General features: G+C 33.2%; 1 protein-coding gene and 1 pseudogene across 2 annotated transcripts; both read left to right on the top strand.

Moving 5' to 3' along the window:
• Positions 1–936: 936 nt before the first annotated feature.
• Positions 937–4,471, top strand: LOC107802299 (patatin-like protein 2; annotated as a pseudogene).
• A 9,493-nt stretch (positions 4,472–13,964) lies between these two features.
• Positions 13,965–18,687, top strand: LOC107802301 (patatin-like protein 2). Of its 2 annotated transcripts, XR_012697217.1 has the most exons (8): positions 13,965–14,160; positions 14,254–14,438; positions 14,525–14,717; positions 15,231–15,392; positions 16,214–16,519; positions 17,232–17,407; positions 17,528–17,650; positions 18,067–18,687. XR_012697217.1 is itself a non-coding variant. In XM_016625770.2 (7 exons), the coding sequence occupies exons 1-7, from the start codon at positions 14,014–14,016 to the stop codon at positions 17,598–17,600; spliced, it is 1,242 nt and encodes a 413-aa protein (XP_016481256.1). In that variant the 5' UTR covers positions 13,965–14,013; the 3' UTR covers positions 17,601–17,746. The 2 variants fall into 2 exon arrangements, 1 of the variants encoding a protein (XP_016481256.1); XM_016625770.2 differs by lacking the exon at positions 18,067–18,687 and having other exon boundaries at positions 17,528–17,746.
• Positions 18,688–19,347: the final 660 nt, after the last annotated feature.

Here is a 19,347-nt window from a genome sequence, read left to right as displayed (position 1 = left end):
CGATTTAAATAAAATTATTTTATACCATAAATTTTTAAATAATATAAATTATACGCAAATATTATAGATTATACATATTAATGGATAATTTAAATAAAAGTAAAATCATTGAGATACAAGATAATTTAATACATATTACATATAGTTTAAAATTTGGTTTCAATACTACTTAGCAACATCTTGTATTTTATATTTGCACCTTTCATTTTTGTGATGGTTATTTTTTTATATATAATTATAACTTATAATAAATTAATTTACAACTTTACATAAAAATAATATATGCATGAAAATTAATTTATCAAAATTATACGCGAAAATTAAGATGTAAAATTAATATTATGAAGATATTTCATAAACATAATTAGGTATATATAATATGATAAATAAAAAGGGCTAAATAATAAAAAAAATAATAGGAAATAGTGATGGAGTAAATAATCAATAGTGTCACTCCAAATCACCCTCCATTTTTTGACTTCAAAATGGAGTTTGGACTTTGGAGGCAAAAATAGAGTAGGGTTGGAGATGGCCTTATAGAGAGGTGTGGCTGTATATATTTTGTTTGCTAGATAACTATAGTTCCATCTTAATTATATTACCAATCAAAATTTTCTATAGTTGACAAACTAAAATGATATTGACAAACTATTCGTATAAAATTATAAATATGAGTCTCAAATTGTTTCTCGTAACGTGAAGGTTTTTTGCACCTGCCATTTAATTAGGTCGCCTCTAACTGGTTCGTGGTCATCACTCTTTGATTTTTCAAAATAAAATAAAATTTATCGGTCTCCAAAACATATCCAGGATTGCAAGTAGTAGAAGCAATTAATTTGATGAGCATTGAGGGGAAGTTTCTTTAGTCATACTTTGAGGGCTATAAATAGATGATTCGACCTTTTGTTGAAGATCAATAAAAAGTTTAAGCATTGTTGTGTTATTATTTACTTGCTTCAAAAAAACCAACAATAATATTCGATCGTAACTCTTAAATTCATCAAATTACCAAGTTAGGAAAAATGAAGAAGGCAATTTCATCGTCTGGTTCTTTAAAGTTACAGCCTCCAACTTATGGTAAACTCAGCATCGATGGAGGTGGAATTAGGGGAATAATTCCTGCCACTATTCTTGAGTATCTTGAATCTCAACTCCAGGTGAATTAAGCTTCCATTGTAACCTTCTAGATTCTTAAAATGAAGAGGATTTTAATTGAATGTCCTCTATATATAATGCTTTCTGTTTGCAGAAATTAAGAGGTTACACTATTACACGCCCATTTTGTCGTATGTATAAGGATTTAACTTATATATACGGATACAAAATGCGATAGAACTTTAAATTATTAGTATATTTTAACGTAGGATAGTAGGTTGTCTGCCTTATTTTTAAAGTTACCAATTTCACTTATTTCCTTCGTTTCAAAACGATTATCTTAGTTTGACTTTGCACAAACTATAATAAAGAAGGGAAGACTTTTGAGATATGTGGTCTTAAATAAGTCATAGTATTTGTGTGGCTATAAAACTTTTCTTATGTTCTGAAACCTGACATAGCATGTGAGTGGTTATAAATGCTTCTTATTAAGAAAATATGAAAATGTGTCAATCTTTTTTAAACAAACTAATTAGGAAATAATATCAATCTTTTTGAAACATAGATAATATTATGGATGGCTAACTAAAAGTGGAGCCTGATATTTTTAAGAAAGGGATTTTAAAAAGTGCTAGAGTATCAGACTTAGGATTTGTACATGAAATCTAAAGCAAATTTTGAATCCCCTTTGATACTACAATAGAATCTTCTCTTCTACCAAGACTCAAAAGAATCCAAAATTCATTTATCAAAAAATTCATAGTACAGTTTTTTGGCGAAGCAAATTTTATTGAACCCCATTACCTCCCTTTTGTTCCATTGTAGTTATGTTTTAAGTGACTAAAAAATTCTTTTAGGTCGTATTCATGTACATGCTTAGTACTTTGAATTTATATTTAAAGAGTTTCAAATTTGGATGAATAGGAATTGGATGGTGAAGGTGCAAGGCTTGCGGATTACTTCGATATAATTGCAGGAACAAGCACAGGTGGTCTAGTCACAGCCATGCTAACAGCTCCAGACAAAGACAAGCGTCCTTTATTTGCTGCTAAAGACATTAAACCCTTCTATCTTGAACATGGCCCTAAGATATTCCCACAGAAAAAGTAACTTTTTCTATCTGCTAAAGACTAACATATATAATTTCGAAATGCCAACAGGCTAGAGTAAAACCATTAATGGATGCTCGGCTTTCCAATATATGCATCAGCACATCAGCTGCTCCAACGTATCTTCCTGCACATTATTTCCAGACCCAAGATAAAGATGGCAACTTTCATGAGTTCAATCTTGTCGATGGTGGAGTAGCAGCTAACAATCCAGTACGTACAGTACTTTTTTATTTTATTTTTTAACTATAGTTTATGGCCAAAATGTTTACAAGAAAATAAGTCATTTTCTGAAGTTTGGTTGCTGTGGAAAATTTTACGGAGAGAATATTCTCCATCAAATTAAAGAGGGAAAATGACTTTCCTCACTTTTGTGCGGAAGCCATTTCCCTTCCCAATTATCTCAATTCTTGATTTTTATCACGCTCTTGAACATCTCACAGGGGTATATGATTTGGTAATTGCTATTTCAGGCCCTTGTTGCTACAAGCCAAGTGACCCATCAAATAATGACTGGAAACCCAGATTTCTTCCCAATCAAACCCATTGATTATGGAAGGTTTTTGGTGATATCTATAGGCACTGGATCAGCAAAAGTGGAACAGAAATATAATGCTAAAATTGCATCCAAATGGGGTATCTTGGGTTGGCTTCTTAATGGAGGTTCAACTCCAATTGTGGATGTTTTTACTCAAGCCAGTGGTGATATGGTTGATCTTCATATTTCTGTTGTTTTCCAAGCTCTTCATTCTGAAGAAAATTACCTTCGTATTCAGGTACAATTATATAAGCCTAAAAATAAAAATTCTAAGAAGTACTGATTGGTATTAATAGATGGATAGCCCTTTTCGTCCTTAAAGTTGATCTTTGTTGCCTAAGACCAACTAAGGTTGTAAGGGTCAATTAAATGGTGGGAACTCCTTTGGGCAACTCCGATTAACTTATCTTATTGAGGTTCTCTCTTCGGATTGATTTTCTCATTTGATCCTAAATCATTCGACAACTTGAGTGTCTTAACTATCTTATTCTTGGCGGGGGCAGATTTAGGGGATGGAAGGGGTACACTATACATATAAGGCAAAATCCGTTTTATGCCTTTATATATTATATTTTGTATCCTCTTGACGCAGTCCAAAAGCATAGCTCAGTGATCAAGGGGATTCAAAACCTTTGTGAGGTTGCTCGTTTAATTCCCACTGGCCACAGTCTCTTTAAATTATTTAATTTTTTTTTAACCCCTTTAGTGAAAATCCTGCCTCCGCCACTGAATTTCTTTGTTGTTAGATGAAAAGTTGGGTAGAGAGATAATATAATCTCCGCGGGGATGGTAGCTTCTATTCCTTGATTGCGGGTTGTCTTGGTTTGCTACATAAAAACAATTGTTTGCGTACACTCTACCCTTCTCAGACCCCACTAGTAAAATTTCACTAGGTCGTTATTGTTGTTGCTGTTGTTTAGTCGACATGTAGTTGAAGCTGCTTTGTTTGGAGATCCACCTATTTTCAAATAGAATTTAATTATTATACTTTAATAGCGTAAAAAGTTGTTATACTATCTGTTGTAACATGTCACTTATCATGTTTTGCAGGTTATACAATTTCATGGTTGCAATAAAAAATTAGTTGTAATTAGCTTTTGAGGATAATATGAAATTTTTGTATACTAGTGCTGTGTATATTAGTCAAACTCTTTCAAATATAATATTGATAAAAAGAGAGGAAAGTTTTAGATCTTATGACTTTATCTTGACTAAGATAATTATATTGTTCATCAATTGTAGGATGACACATTAACTGGAACAGACTCCTCTGTTGATATAGCAACCAAAGAAAACATGGACAAATTGGTTGAAATAGGGAAAACTTTATTGAAGAAACCAGTTTCAAGGGTAAATTTGCAAACAGGCCTATCTGAACAATGCAAAAATGGTGGCACAAATGAAGAAACTTTGAAAAGGTAATTCAACTCTCTTCTGAACATTACCATCTTATATAGTTGTATATAGTAATACTAATACCGAGAAAAGTATTTCGTGTTAATTATTGAATTGATCATATTGTATTTGCCAGGTTTGCGAAGTTGCTTTCAGAAGAAAAAAGACTAAGGAATTCCAAGTCACCTCATACAAACAAAACCTCAGAGTAGCACATCATTTGTTTGCAGCATACAAGAAATCCTTGTCTTTAAAAATTAGCTCTGTATTTACTTTAAAGCTTTAATTTGTGATAGATGTGTAAAATTTGTGTATGATGTATAGTGTAATTCAATTCGTGTGTTATAATAAGATGTAACAAAATGAAGTATAAAATTCTTGTTACCATGCGTGCATTCATAAGGTAGGTCCACTAAGGAGGCAAAGGCTCCCTACCGAAAAAATTTTAATTTTCAAAGCTCAAACTCGAAACAAGACTCTCAAGTCTTAACCATTCCACCTCACCCCTAAGTGATAATCTTATTTATAATTTTAATTGATGGTTGCTAGGAGTTTTTGCATATGTGAAGTTTAGGGAATTAATTGGAGCACAATTTTTTTTATTACAAAAGTTCTTGGCTTTTGAAAACAACCTAAGTTTAAGTGTTTAACAATCAGAAACAGCAAGTCAGCAACACCTTAGTTCCAACGAGTTGGAGTCCTTTACGAACCTTTCAATTGGACGTTCTTTTTATAACCATCTGGTATTCAATATCTCATGCCGCACAAGAAATGCTTTGTTGACTAGTACTCCATATTCTATTCTCTGACACCTCTGTAACTTTAGTACAGATTAATAGTACGTTTTTGCTCATAATAGTGTTTGTTGTCTGCTAAAAATCTGTTTGAATTCTGAAACACGTTTATAAGGTTAAGAATTACGTTTTGGAAAATTTGGTAGTCAATCATGTCAATTGTTTGAATTAGGAACACGTTTATAAGGATAAGAACTACGTTTTGCAAAATTCAGTAGTCAAAATCATGTCACTTAAATGTGCGCTTCTTTTTTTATTTTTCTCAATTTTCGGAATTCGATATAGATTTTCCAAAAATAAAGTAAAATAAATATTTGTGTTAGGATTACTTCCTTAGAAAGTGAAAAAGGACGTAATACTATAAGTTTGAATGGGTCTAACAGTATTAAAAGGCTTCTAAGCTAACAAGCTTATGAAAAATGGGAGCACATGTCACCTTAAATAATTTAAGATTAGAATAAGAAAAGAAAGTGAAAAATTTTATATGATATAACATAAGTTCACATGATATGTGTGTTGTTGATTCGATAATAGCATAGCCAAATAACAAATTCTTAAGGTCTATCGGTCACACTTATAACACATATATCATCATATTATCATATTATTGGCATAAACTGTGGCTTTCAACTGATTATGCGATGTTCAAATTACTCATATGTAGCATAACCACAAATAACTTATCTTATAGGTTTGTTCTTACCTTTTTCCGTTCAGCTTGTTTTATTCGTGTTTTAAAAAAATGTGGAACAGATGTAGATTTTTAGCTTACAAATTATCGAAGTGGCCATCAGCAACAACTTGCACCCTCGAAAACAAAATAAGGATCTTTCAATGTACTATCAAAATCACAATTAACATTATTTTTTCAGGAAGGACAGACAATATAAATAATTTTTATATGAACAGTGCATTTAGTTTCAGCAACTTAACAAATTGCATTTACTGTTTAATTATTTTTTCTAACGGTATACATAGATTATACATTAATTATACATAATTATATATATTTTAAATATAAATTATACATATATTAGACATTCGTAAGTTATTTTTAGTTTAAGCTTGGGTGATTGGTTATTTAGGTTAATTGTTCAACCAAATAAGGATCTTTCCATATAGCTTGCATCCTAGAAAACAAAATAAGGACCTTTAAATGTAACTATCAAAATCAGAATTAATATTATTTTTTCAGGAGGGACAAAAAATATAAATAATTTTTAGATTATCAGGAGGGACAGAAAATATAAATAATTTTTAGATTAAAATGAGTTTACTTGTCTTATCCTTCAAATCAATACTTACCCTTGTTATGAACAATTATGTAAATTATCTTTTAATCGATCTAATAACTATACCAATGTAAGGGTTAAACTCGTTCAAGATTGCATCAAACCTTGGTCAGAAACTTAGTGTTAAATATACCTCATTGGTTGTTTATTTATGCCTACCATTCATACTTATAAGTTTAGGCTGCCAAAGCACTATAGTATATTATAAAAATTTTACGCGAGCTGGCCTTCCGTTCTTCTTCTTTTCCATTTTCTTAAAGTGAAACTTCCAAAAAATGTTACTCCATCTAACAATTGTATACAACCTCGAAAGAAAAATAATTCACCGAAAGTCATGCCAATCTGGAAAGAGAGTTAATCAACAATATGTTATCCTAAAATGATAGTAAAGAAATAAAAATGAGATAAATATATAATGTTGTAGTCCATTAATAGGGTAAATTTGACAAATGGTCATATAAATATGACTTTTTTTCACCAAAGTCATGTAACTTTATGTCACACAAAAATCATATAATTATGACTTTTTTTCACTAAAATCATCGAACTTTGTTTTCTCACACAAAAATTATAGTGGTCGGAAAATAAATTTTTCGGTAGTATTTTCTTATTTTGCATTTTTTATCTTTTATTTTCAGTCTAATAAATAATTACCCAATTAAAATATGAGAAATATGAGTATATTTTTAGCCGCTCCCAAAAATAATAGCCGATAAAATATTTTTTTTATATATATGTGTGTATTATATACTCCCTCTGTTTCAATTTATGTGAACCTATTTACTTTTTAGTCCGTGCCTAGTCAAATGGGTTCACATAAATTGAAACGGAGGGAGTACATATAATATACACATTCTATATATATTTTGGCTAGCAAATGCAATTAGTTTCGGCCAACCGGTTAATTTTATATGTTTTTTTTAAAATAGGAATGATCCAACCCAGCCTGGCCCAATACCCCTATACGTAAGTTAAAATAATACTAGAACTGAATTCTTCCCCCGTAAAAAACTTAGTTCGGAATGCATGAGATTCTGATAAAAAAACAAAGAAATAAAAGGTATAATTAAAGAGTACTTGAAATAAAAATGATATCAATTTGAATAAAAATCTTGACAAAAAAGGATAGAAGTATCATGTTTTGAAGGATTTACTATTCACTTTTAGTATTATTTTAATTTTTATATATATATATATATATATATATATATATATATATATATATATATATATATATATACACACACACACACACAGGTGGGCCAGGTCGAGTTGGGTCATCCCTATTTAAGCGAATTTTTATTTATCAGACTGAATTTAAAAAATACTACTGAAAAATTATATTTTCTGATCACTATGATTTTTGTGTGAGTTAATAAAAGTTGTATGATTTTTGTGTGAGAAACCATAGTTATATGACTTTTGGTTAAAAAAAAGTCATAGTTATATGATTTTTGTGTGAAAAAATATAGTTATATAACTTTGGTGAAAAAAAGTCATAGTTATATGACAATTTGTGAAATTTATCCTTCATTAATATATTATAGTACCTACTGTTAGTTTTGTATTTCTGCTTCGATTTTTTGGTTGGTGTGCTCGTTATTGCCCTTTCTTTTTCTTTACTGAGCCGAGCGTCTATCGGAAACAGCCTATCTGTCTTCTTGAAAGTAAAAGTAAAGTCTGCGTACACACTACCCTCCCCAGACTTCACTTGTGAGACTCACCGGTTATTATTGTTGTTGTATAGAGTTGTAGTCCAATGATATAATTCAAACCGTACAAAACAGACAGCTCATAATTCTTGAATCTTTTTTTTGTGATCCTAACAATTTTTCTTTAGTTTCACGTGTCCTGATATAATGCGAAGTAATTAAAGCCCCACCAATTCCCAAGAAACGAGTGGAGAAGAACCAACTCAATACTGGTTTCAATGGTAACACAGCCAAAATGATAGTATTCTAATTTCTAAATACGTTAAACGTTATAAATTAGCAGCCATCCGGACCACATAGAAAAAATTGTTGATTAATGCTTCAAAGTGACAGCTTATTTAGTTTCTAGTTTTTAGCATCTATAAAGTTAGTACTTGTTCAGTTAATTAGCATGATCATTTAGTTGGATGATAATGATAGAAGTAGTAGGAGTATTTTATCCACTTTGTTTATTAGTTGTTTATTTTTATCTTAAGTCAGTTGGTTGTAAGCCTATTTAAAAGGCCTCTACTATAGCTTTTCTTATGCAATTTGACAGGCTTCAAAATACTCTCTCAACTTCCCTTCTTTGTGTTTTAAGTTCCCAACAATATTTTTGGTATCGGAGCCAGGTTCATTGAGAGGCAGCCACAATCAAATAAAAAGTTTGAGGTGAAGCCTAAGAGAAAAAAATGTAAGGAGTACAAAATTTAGAGGAAGCTATGGCAAGCTACGGCACAAATTCTTCATCTCAACCCCTGATTTCAATATTTAAAGGGGAAAAATATCATCTTTGGAGTCTCAAAATGAAGACAATGTTCAAGTCCCAGGAGCTGTGGGATTTAGTGGAGAACGGGTATGTTGAGCCAAATCCGGCACCGGCTCAACCCGACCAACAGCTACAGGAGACTCGCAAGAAAGATGCAAGAGCACTATTTTTCATCCAATCGGCACTGGATGATGAAATTTTCCCCCGAATTGCAACAGCAACAACCTCCAATCAAGCATGGGAGACTCTAAAGCAAGAATATTTGGGCGACAAGAAGGTAATTACTGTGAAATTACAAACACTTCGTCGTGAATTTGAAACTTTAGCCATGAAAGACAAAGAGTATGTTCAAGAATTTATGTCTAAAGTTTCTGGAATTGTTAATCATATGAAAACATATGGTGAAAGTGTTAACAATGAAATTGTTGTAAGTAAAGTGTTGAGAAGTTTAACAAAAAGGTTTAACCATGTTGTTGCTGCAATAGAAGAATCTAAGGACCTATCTACTTACAGTTTTGATGAACTAATGAGTTCATTGTTAGCCCATGAAGTTCGAATCAGTAGGTCTTATGAAAAGGTGGACGAGAAAGCTTTTCAGGTGAAGGGGGAGCCTCTTTACAAAGTGAAATCAGAATTTTCTGGTGGCCGAGGCAGAGGAAGAGGTTGCTATCGTGGTCGAGGTCGTGGCAGCGGCAGAGGAAGAGGCCAATTTGGCGATCAGCGTCAAAACAGAAACAACATTCAATGTCGATATTGCAAGAAGTTGGGCCACATAGAAGCTAATTGCTGGACCAAGCAGAGGGATGAAGAAAAGCAAGCAAATTTCACAGAGCAAAAGCAAGCAAATTTCACAGAGGAAGTTGAAGAGGGGAGTAAGTTATTCATGACCCAATCTCCTATCAATGATGGCCTTAATGGAGTGTGGTTCATAGACAGTGGTGCCTCAAACCATTTGTCTGGAATGATGTCACTGTTTAAAGAACTTGATGAGTCCCAAAAAGGTGAGGTCCGACTTGGAGACAACAAGCCGATGAAGGTTGAAGGGAAAGGAACAATTGCCATCAAAACCACACATGGTAATGTAAAGCTTCTACATGATGTGCAATATGTTCCTAATTTAGCCCATAATCTGTTAAGTATTGGCCAATTGATGAGTGTTGGTTACTCTCTTCTGTTTGATGATGTTTGTTGCACTGTTTATGATAAGAACTCAAGGCAAAATATTATCAACATTTCTATGACACAAAATAAACTGTTTCCTTTAGATATATCTGGTGTGAAGAATTGTGCTTTAGTTGCTAAAGCTAGTGGCGCTAATTTATGACATTTACGGTATGGTCATCTGAATGTTAAAGGGCTGAAATTATTGGGTCAAAACAATATGGTTGTTGGGTTGCCTAAAATTGATGGTCTTGATTTTTGTGAAGGGTGTGTCTAAGGTAAGCAAAGTAGAAACTCATTTCCTGTAAACAAGGCTTGGAGGGCTTCTAGTTGTCTTGAATTGGTGCACGCTGATGTTTGTGGTCCAATGAGTATTGAATCCTTAGGTGGAAGTCGATATTTTTTGTTGTTCACTGATGATTATAGTCGAATGAGTCGAGTTTATTTCTTGAAATTCAAATCTGAAACTTTTGAGAATTTCAGAAAATTCAAGGCATTTGTAGAGAAGCAAAGTGGGTGTTCTATAAAGGCTCTTCATTCAGATAGAGGTGGTGAATTTACATCTAAAGAATTTGATGATTTTTGTGAGAAAAATGGTATTTACAGGGAATTGACTGCACCACACACACCAGAGCAAAATGGAGTGGCCGAGCGAAAAAATCTAACGGTGGTGGAAATGGCCCGAAGCATGATGAAAGCAACAGAACTTCCAAAAAAGTTTTGGGCAGAAGTAGTAGCAACAACAGTGTATCTTCTTAATATATCACCGACAAAAGCAGTCATGAATCGAACCCCATATGAAGCTTGGAAGGGCAGGAAGCCACGGGTAAGCCATCTAAATTTTTTTGGTTATTTAGCATATGCTTTGGATACTTCTCCATCTAGTCACAAACTTGATGTGAAATCAGAAAAATATATTTTTGTGAGTTATAGTCCTCAATCCAAAGCATATAAGCTGTATAACCCGATGAGTGGCAAAGTTGTTATAAGCAGGGATGTTAGGTTTAACGAGGCAGAAATTTGGGCTTGAAATGTTAGCAATACTACAACACCTGCAAATTTTGTGGTTCTTGAAAATGCACCTGAAATACTTGTAGCTGAACCTTCAGCACCAGTAATATCTGAAACACTTGGCGAGTATTCAGAAGAGCCAATTCCAGCAGATCCAATTCCTCCAAGAAGATCAAGCAGGGACAAAAGACCAAATCTCAGATATTCTAATGACATTTATACTTGTCAATTTGCTTTTATTGTTTCAGATCCTATACACTATGGAGAAGCAGCTGAAAAAGAAGAGTGGCAACAAGCAATGGTGGAAGAGATGAATGTTGTCGAAAAGAATAAAACGCGGGAGTTGGTTAACTTACCAGAGGGAAAGAATCTTACTGGCCTGAAATGGGTGTATCGCACGAAGTACCATGCTGATGGAACTATTCAGAAGCACAAAGCTCGGCTAGTTGCAAAAGGATATGCACAGCAGCAAGGAGTTGATTTTGATGAAACATTCTCCCCTGTAGCATGCTTTGAAATGGTGAGAACTCTCTTAGCTCTTACTGCTCAACTCCCTTGGCCAGTTTACCAATTTGATGTCAAGTCTGCCTTCTTAAATGGAGAATTAGAAGAAGTTTATGTTGCTCAACCTGAAGGTTTTATTGTAACTGGACATGAAAGTAAAGTGTACAGGTTGAAGAAACCTTTATATGGCCTAAAGCAAGCGCCGCGAGCATGGTATAGCAAAATCGACTCTTATTTCCAGGAGAATGGATTTGAAAGAAGCAAAAATGAGCCAACTCTCTATGTAAAGAAGCAAGGTAAAACTGATTTCTTGATGGTGTGCCTTTATGTAGATGATATGATTTATATGGGCTCTTGTGAATCACTTATTGCTGAATTTAAGTCTTTCATGATGAAAAAATTTGAAATGACGGACTTGGGGTTGTTGCACTATTTTCTTGATCTTGATATTAAACAAAGTTTAGATGGCATTTTTGTCTCGCAAAGAAAATATGCAACTGATCTTCTTAAGAGATTCAATATGTTGGGTTGTAAGATAGCTTCTACACCTATGAATGTGAATGAGAAGCTCATATCAGATGATGGTACGGATTTGACGGATGCTCGATGCTTTAGAAGCATAGTTGGTGGTCTAAATTATTTATCGCACACACGGCCTGACATAGTATTTTCTGTTAGTGTGATTTTCAGATTCATGCATAACCCAACAAAGCATCATTTTGGGGCAGTAAAGCGGATTTTACGATATGTTGTCGGAACTGCTGATTTTGGAATTTGGTACTCTAATGTGTCAGATTTTAAATTATTTGGTTTCACAGATAGTGATTGGGCAGGTTGTCAGGATGATAGAAAAAGTACCTCTGGATATGCATTCTCTCTTGGTTCAGGTGTTATATCTTGGAGCTCAAAGAAGCAAGAAATTGTGGCCTTATCATCATTTGAAGCAGAATATATTGCTGCCACTACATCAGCTTGTCAAGCAGTTTGGCTAAAGAGGTTACTTGCTGATCTATTTCAAGAGCAAGCTACAACAACTGAAATTTTCTGTGACAATAAAGCAACTATTGCGATGACAAAGAATCCGACATTTCACAGCAGAACAAAGCATATCGACATTCGGTACCACTTCATCCGAAATTTGGTAGCAACTGAAAGCATTGCGGCACAAATGAGCAAGTTGCTGATATTCTAACCAAAGCACTTGGAAAGTATGAGTATTTCAGATCACAAATGGGAGTGAAAAGATTTGAAGCAAGGGGGTGTGTTGATTAATGCTTCAAAGTGACAGCTTATTTAGTTCCTAGTTTTTAGCATCTATAAAGTTAGTACTTGTTCAGTTAATTAGCATGATCATTTAGTTGGATGATAATGGTAGAAGTAGTGGGAGCATTTTATCCACTTTGTTTATTAGTTGCTTATTTTTAGCTTAAGTTAGTTGGTTGTACGCCTATTTAAAAGGCCTCTACTATAGCTTTTCTTGTGCAATTTGACAGACTTCAAAATACTCTCTCAACTTCCCTTCTTTGTGTTTTAAATTCCCAACAAAAATGACCTGAGACAAAATCCAATATTTGTAAATTCAACGAGGGCAAGTTACACATTTGATCGGGTTGGTGTCAATGTTTTTGGGTGGACTAAATCATTATATATGGGTTTTGAGGAATACAGTAATTTTTGCATATATCATATATTTCTATTAAGAAATTTACTAAATATCTATAAATATTTAACTGTGAATCTAATTATTATTGTATATTAAGTTGAGATTGCGATAGAAAACCTAAAACTTCAAATTTTTTATCCGCATCTGCAACTATAGAGTATAAAAATACCATTTGCAATTACGAGTACAAAGAATTTTGCATGTGAACAGTGCGCTTAATGGAACTTATCAAGAAAAATCAGTGGATAAATGGATAGTAAGGGGCGTGGGAAAGAAATTAATCAACAACACTGTTTAGGTTGGAGGATATTTTAGTTTAGAAAAAAAAATCATCAAACTTTGTTAGTTAGAGATATCTGATTCGAGCCATATCAATAAAAATATTTATGGTATGAAGCACTTTCTTCTTTAATGGTACATATATATTGTGAATTTAAATTAGCCGGGATGATTATAATAACGAATATTATGGTCGCTAAACTATTCGTCCCAATCAAAATTTTCTACAAGGAAATTCAATTATATATTCGTCAGATAATTAATGAGTCCCAAAATTTGCATCAATCCTTTAAGACGTGTCTTACGGGTTCTAATTATATTCCCGGTCATATCCATTATAGGTCAGTCCAGTGTACAAAATATTCTGTATTCACGTAAGACCCGAGAAAAGGCCGCATTCTATGGGGGTGTAATGTAGGCAGTCTACCCTGATGCAAACATCAGTAGCTGATTCCACGACTATAACCTGTAAACTATAGGTCACACTAAAATAATTTTATCGTTGTTCCTAAACTCCTCTTCCTGACAGGTTCATATTCATTGGTTTCTAAAAATTAAATTAAAACATGTGGGTCCCCAAAACATATCCCTGGGTTGCATGTTGAAGAAGCAACTTCACATGGTGGGGAAGTTCTATAAATAGATGATTCGACCTTGCTGAAAATCAATAAAAAGTTTTTTCTTAAATTTATCAAACTAAGCTATATCAAAAATGGAGAGGGCAATTCCATCATCTGGTTCTTTCAAGCATCAGCCTCCAACTTGTGGCAATTTAATCACCATTCTCAGCATCGATGGAGGTGGAATTAGGGGACTAATTCCTGGCACCATTCTTGAGTTCCTTGAATCTCAACTCCAGGTGAAGTTTACACTTCTCCGATGTTTTCGATTCTCTACCCTTATTTATAATAGATAACTTACCATTTATCAAATTCAAAATTTGAAAGAATAGGCATTGGACGGTGTGGATGCGAGGCTTGCAGATTATTTTGATGTAATTGCAGGAACAAGCACAGGAGGTCTTGTCACGGCTATGCTAGCAGCTCCAAACAAAGACAAACGTCCTCTATTTGCTGCTAAAGACATAAAGCCTTTCTATCTTGAGCATGGCCCTAGGATATTCCCACAAAATACTATGTAAGTTTTTTTTTAATGTGGAATTCTTGTTAAAGCACTAATATTATCTTAGGACTGACACTTTATTTTGCTTCTCATGATCTTAGGAATTGGTTTGGAATTGGTACAATTACGAATATGTGGAAATTAGCAACAGGACCAAAGTATGCTGGGAAGTATCTTCACAAAGTCATAAAAGAGAAACTAGGAGGGACTCATTTGCATGAGACATTGACTAATGTGGTTATTCCAACTTTTGATATCAAGAATATGCAGCCCACAATTTTCTCTTCTTATGAGGTCCTTTTCTCTCCCTTTATTGAGCTCTATGTTTTTTGTCTAGAATTTTGACTTTATATTCTCAACTTTATACTCACAAATTTATCAGTTTTTATTAGGGGGATCAAATTTAATGCATGAAAATATTAGTTGACGGGTCATTTTGGGCATAACAAGTTGGCATGCCTAAACGTTTGGTTCAATTTGGACCGCATATTTAGTCCAAATTGATCCAGGAAAAAAGTTGCAGAACATAAAAAAAAAGATAGGATTTTTGGTATCATAATAATAACATGTAAAAAAAAGATCCAGGAAAAGAGTTACTGGAAAAGGGGACTTTTTACCATGTAAAATTTGCCCCAAAATTTATGTCCATACGCATTTTCAATTTCAAATTAAACTTCACTCGGATCAGCTTTTTCAAAAAATATTTGGGAATCTATGTAAAAACGGGTCCTTAATCTTTAATATTTTTCTGGAAAAAATTCAGATAGAGAATGATTAACATGTTTAATTTTGAAATGCTAACTGCAGGCTAGGAAAAATCCATTAATGGATGCTAAGCTTTCAGATATATGCATCAGTACATCTGCTGCTCCAACATATCTTCCTGCACATCAGTTCCAGACTCAAGACAAAGATGGCAACTTTCATGAGTTCAATCTTATTGATGGTGCAATCGCAGCTAACAATCCAGTACGTACAACTATTTTCTTTTTCTCTACATGTGATCAGGCGGTTTGCGGTTAATTTCACATATAATTACTGAACTTTATCTACTAATATAACAGTAAAAAATTTTGTCCCATTAAAGTAACCGAAATCTACCCACTATATATAATGTCGACTTCACTAAACTTTACCTACCGCATAACAATAAAGTTACAGTACTATCGTTTGTATTGCATTAAAATATCCGAACATTAGCTATTATAACAACAAAGTTACTAAACTTTACTCGCTACAAAAACAAAATGTATTCATCAACCTGACTTTATTACTGTTATAATGAAAAAAGTATTGTGATTTTACTGTTATAATATGTAACGTTTCGTTACTTTCATAGGAAGAAAAATAATTCTATGACTTTATTATTGTATGAGTAAAGGTTAATTACTTTAAAAAAATACTAAATACTGTTGTAAAATAGTGAATGTATATAGTGAATGAAAGCTCCCGTTTGGCCATAGAATTTGGGAGCTTTTTTTCAAATCTTGTTTTCAAATATCTGTTTGTTCATATATTTTAATCATTTTTTGGCAGATTTTGAAAATAAAATCTTCAAATCCCAAAAACAATTCTAGAGTAGTTTTTGAAGTTTTATACTCACAAAACTTTAAATTCTTTTCAAGTAAAATACATGTCCAAACACAATTTCAACTTTAAAAAATCATTTTTCATCTTGCCTTCAAAAACTTATTTTTTCATGTTTCAATCAAATCTACGTTCAAACGCTAGCCAATTAACTCAAAGTTTGTATAGTGTCAGAAATTGATATGACTTGGTTGCTTTTACAGACCCTTATTGCTACAAGTGAAGTTACCAAACAAATATATGCGGAAAATCCAGATTTCTTCCCAATAAAACCCAGTGATCATGGAAGGTTTTTGGTGATTTCAATAGGCACTGGATCAGCAAAACTGGAACATAAATTTAATGCTAAAATGGCAGCCAAATGGGGTATCTTAGGTTGGCTAACTAATGGAGGTTCAAATCCAATTATTGATGTTTTTACTCAAGGTGGTGATGATATGGTTGATTATTATATTTCTGTTGCTTTCCAAGCTCTTCGTTCTGATGAAGACCATTACCTTCGTATTCAGGTAATTAAAAAAAATTGTTTTTAGATATTTGGCTTTTATAGAAAAAACAGTCAATCCCCCCCCCCTCCACCCCCCTCCCCAAATATAGCCTTATTAGTCGAGTATTCATCGCATCTCTACATTCACTAGGTAGGGTTAAAGTCTGCGTATACTCTACCATTTTCAAATCCTACTTGTGTGGAATTACACTGGATTTGTTATTGTTATTATTGTTATAATTGAGTATTTATCAACTCAGATATTTAAGAAGAGATATAATAAAATTAACATACTATTTATTATTTTTAAAGGGGTGTGTCAAGTCAATGGTTAACAAGTAAACTTGAATGAAAGGAGTAATTTAGAAATATACTCATGTGATCTAGGCTATAAAAAGTACAATATTTTTTAACGGGTGTGCAATTTTTTTATAAGACTGATAATATCGAAGCGAAGAGTACAATATAATCATCTTTATTTAGCTTTCACCAGGATCTTTACGTAAATAGCCTGCCAGACTTACTATTTACTTTTTCTAGTGATATTATACATAGATTATAGGTTGATTGTGCATGATTATGCATGCACATATATACATGGATTATACAGAGCTGTTTAGTTTAGAGATGCATGTATTTTCAAATAAAATATTGAAATAATAGGAGTGTTATTGGTCTTGTGACTTTATATTGACTAATATGGGAATATTAATTATGTTGCTCAACAATGTTAGGATGACACACTAAGTGGAACAGACTCGTCTGTTGACATAGCAACAAAAGAGAACATGGCCAAATTGGTTGAAATAGGAGAAACTTTATTGAAGAAACCAGTTTCAAGGATAAATCTGAAGAAAGGTATATTTGAACCACATGAAATTGGTGGTACAAATGAAGAAACTTTGAAAAGGTAATATTCAAAGTCTCTATTGAACATTACTATCCTACATATACAGCACTATCAATACCAAGATTAATTAGTATATATATTCGGTGTTAATTATTGAATGGAACATATTATTTTTGCCAGGTTTGCAACGAAGCTTTCTGAAGAAAAAAGACTCAGGGATTCCAAGTGTCGTCATACAAACAATACAACTTAAATAGCACATCATTTGTTTGGAGCATATGAGAATCCTTGTTCATGGCAATTGTAATTCGATTTTGATTTTTTTTTAAAAACTTTGATTATTTGACCAGTGTAATAATAATCATATAGTGTGTTATGAATAAAGAGAAGTTTCTTGGCTTTATCATACAATCTAAGGTTAAATAATGATCAGTCGGCCACAATGACAATGACTAAACTTCAAATCAGTTGAAATCGCTGTATGAATCATCACTACATAATTTACTATTTAAACCACGTTAGATAATCACAGAATTTGAATTATCTTGTAATAAAGCTTATCAACATTTTCTACCAATCAGCGTCGTACGCAGGATTTTTTGTAAGTGGTGTCTGATTAGTGGGGATTTTGACTATTTATTAGTATCTTTTTACTTTCGTTTTAGTCCAAAAATGCTTAATTGTATTCTCGAAAACTAATTAAATATACTTAATTGCAGGAATATTGGAAGATGAGCTCCAAAGATGAAATCCACTACAAGAATGAGTAATCTGAACTTAAGGACAAAAATAACACAAAAGCTAAAAGTGCGGTCCACAGAATACCATCTGCGGCCATAGGTCATGAAGCAATTCCATCATAGATGGTTGCAAGATGCAGTCCACACATGAAATTGTGCAAAAGTCAAAGTTCAGAGAACCTGCATCTCAAGTTCAACAAGAGTGCGGACCGCATAATTATTGTGCGGCCGCAGAAGAGTATGATGCGGCCGCAACCATATTTGTGCGGACCGCAGAAGAGCATGGTGCGGCCTCAGACATATTTGTGTTGTCCGCAGAAAGAGAGAAGTGCGGCCGCAGTTCAGACTTATGCGGACGCAGGTTTCCAATCCTGTTAGGCTGAAGCAAAGTGCAGACCACACATGCAATTGTGCGGCCGCAGAACCTCCGAAAGGGCATTTTTGTCCGAAAATTCTAGCACTGTATAAATAGGAGAGTTTCACTTTTTTAGGTTAAGTTTTGATATCATCTGCTACATTAGACGATTTTCTTTTACTCTTTTTAGTAGATTTTACTATTTTGAGCTTTTTGAATATTTATTTCATCATTTTAATTATCAATATGGGTTTAATTATCACTTCTTCTTCTTTTTTTCCAATTTAAGCATGGGTAGCTAGATTTTTACTAGGGTTGTAACCCAACCCTAGTGTATAAACTTAATGGGTATTTGATTTATTGCTTATTTATGGTTGGGTGTTGATTATCTAGCATAGTTCTTGCTTTTATGTGAAGAATTAATGGTTGCAAACATTATTTCATGCCTATTTGACTTGGTCTTTACTTGAGAAAGAGAGACTTAGTCTAGGAAAACTTAGCTAGCAAGAAATTGGGTCAATCAAGAGATTGATAAGCCCAATTAAAGGGTTGAACCTAGAGATAATAAAACCCGACTTGAGCTTATTATCAACTGCTTTGTTCAATACTCATTTAGACTTGAGAAAGCCAAACTGGGCAAAATCACTCTCTGACCGAGAGGTAGTGAGTGGGTACTTGAGTGTTGATAGTTATAATACACCCCGACCAATAAAACAAGCTTTAAAGTTTATAACCCATTAGGCAAACACATAGGTGAAGGTCATAGCCCTAGGCCTTTTTATATCATTTGAAAAACAACCAAAAATAATTTTCTAGTTTCATTTTTTAAATCGCAATCGTAATTTAATTTAGATTTTCAAACAAAATCAATTATTGTGGAAGTGCAAATTTAGATATACAAACTC

This window comes from Nicotiana tabacum, chromosome 12 (assembly GCF_000715075.1).
Source record: "Nicotiana tabacum cultivar K326 chromosome 12, ASM71507v2, whole genome shotgun sequence".
NCBI lineage: Eukaryota > Viridiplantae > Streptophyta > Magnoliopsida > Solanales > Solanaceae > Nicotiana > Nicotiana tabacum.
The sequence above is the reverse complement of the archived record's forward strand: the minus strand, read 5'-3'. Positions and strand labels throughout refer to the sequence as shown.

What these genes read in the sequence shown, in the direction of transcription:
- LOC107802301 (XM_016625770.2), top strand. Translation starts at nt 14,014, where the DNA reads ATGGAGAGGGCAATTCCATCATCTGGTTCTTTCAAGCATCAGCCTCCA. An exon ending in ATATTCCCACAAAATACTAT is followed by an intron (nt 14,439 to 14,524) that starts GTAAGTTTTTTT and finishes TCATGATCTTAG; the next exon opens with GAATTGGTTTGGAATTGGTA. An exon ending in ACCATTACCTTCGTATTCAG is followed by an intron (nt 16,520 to 17,231) that starts GTAATTAAAAAA and finishes CAACAATGTTAG; the next exon opens with GATGACACACTAAGTGGAAC.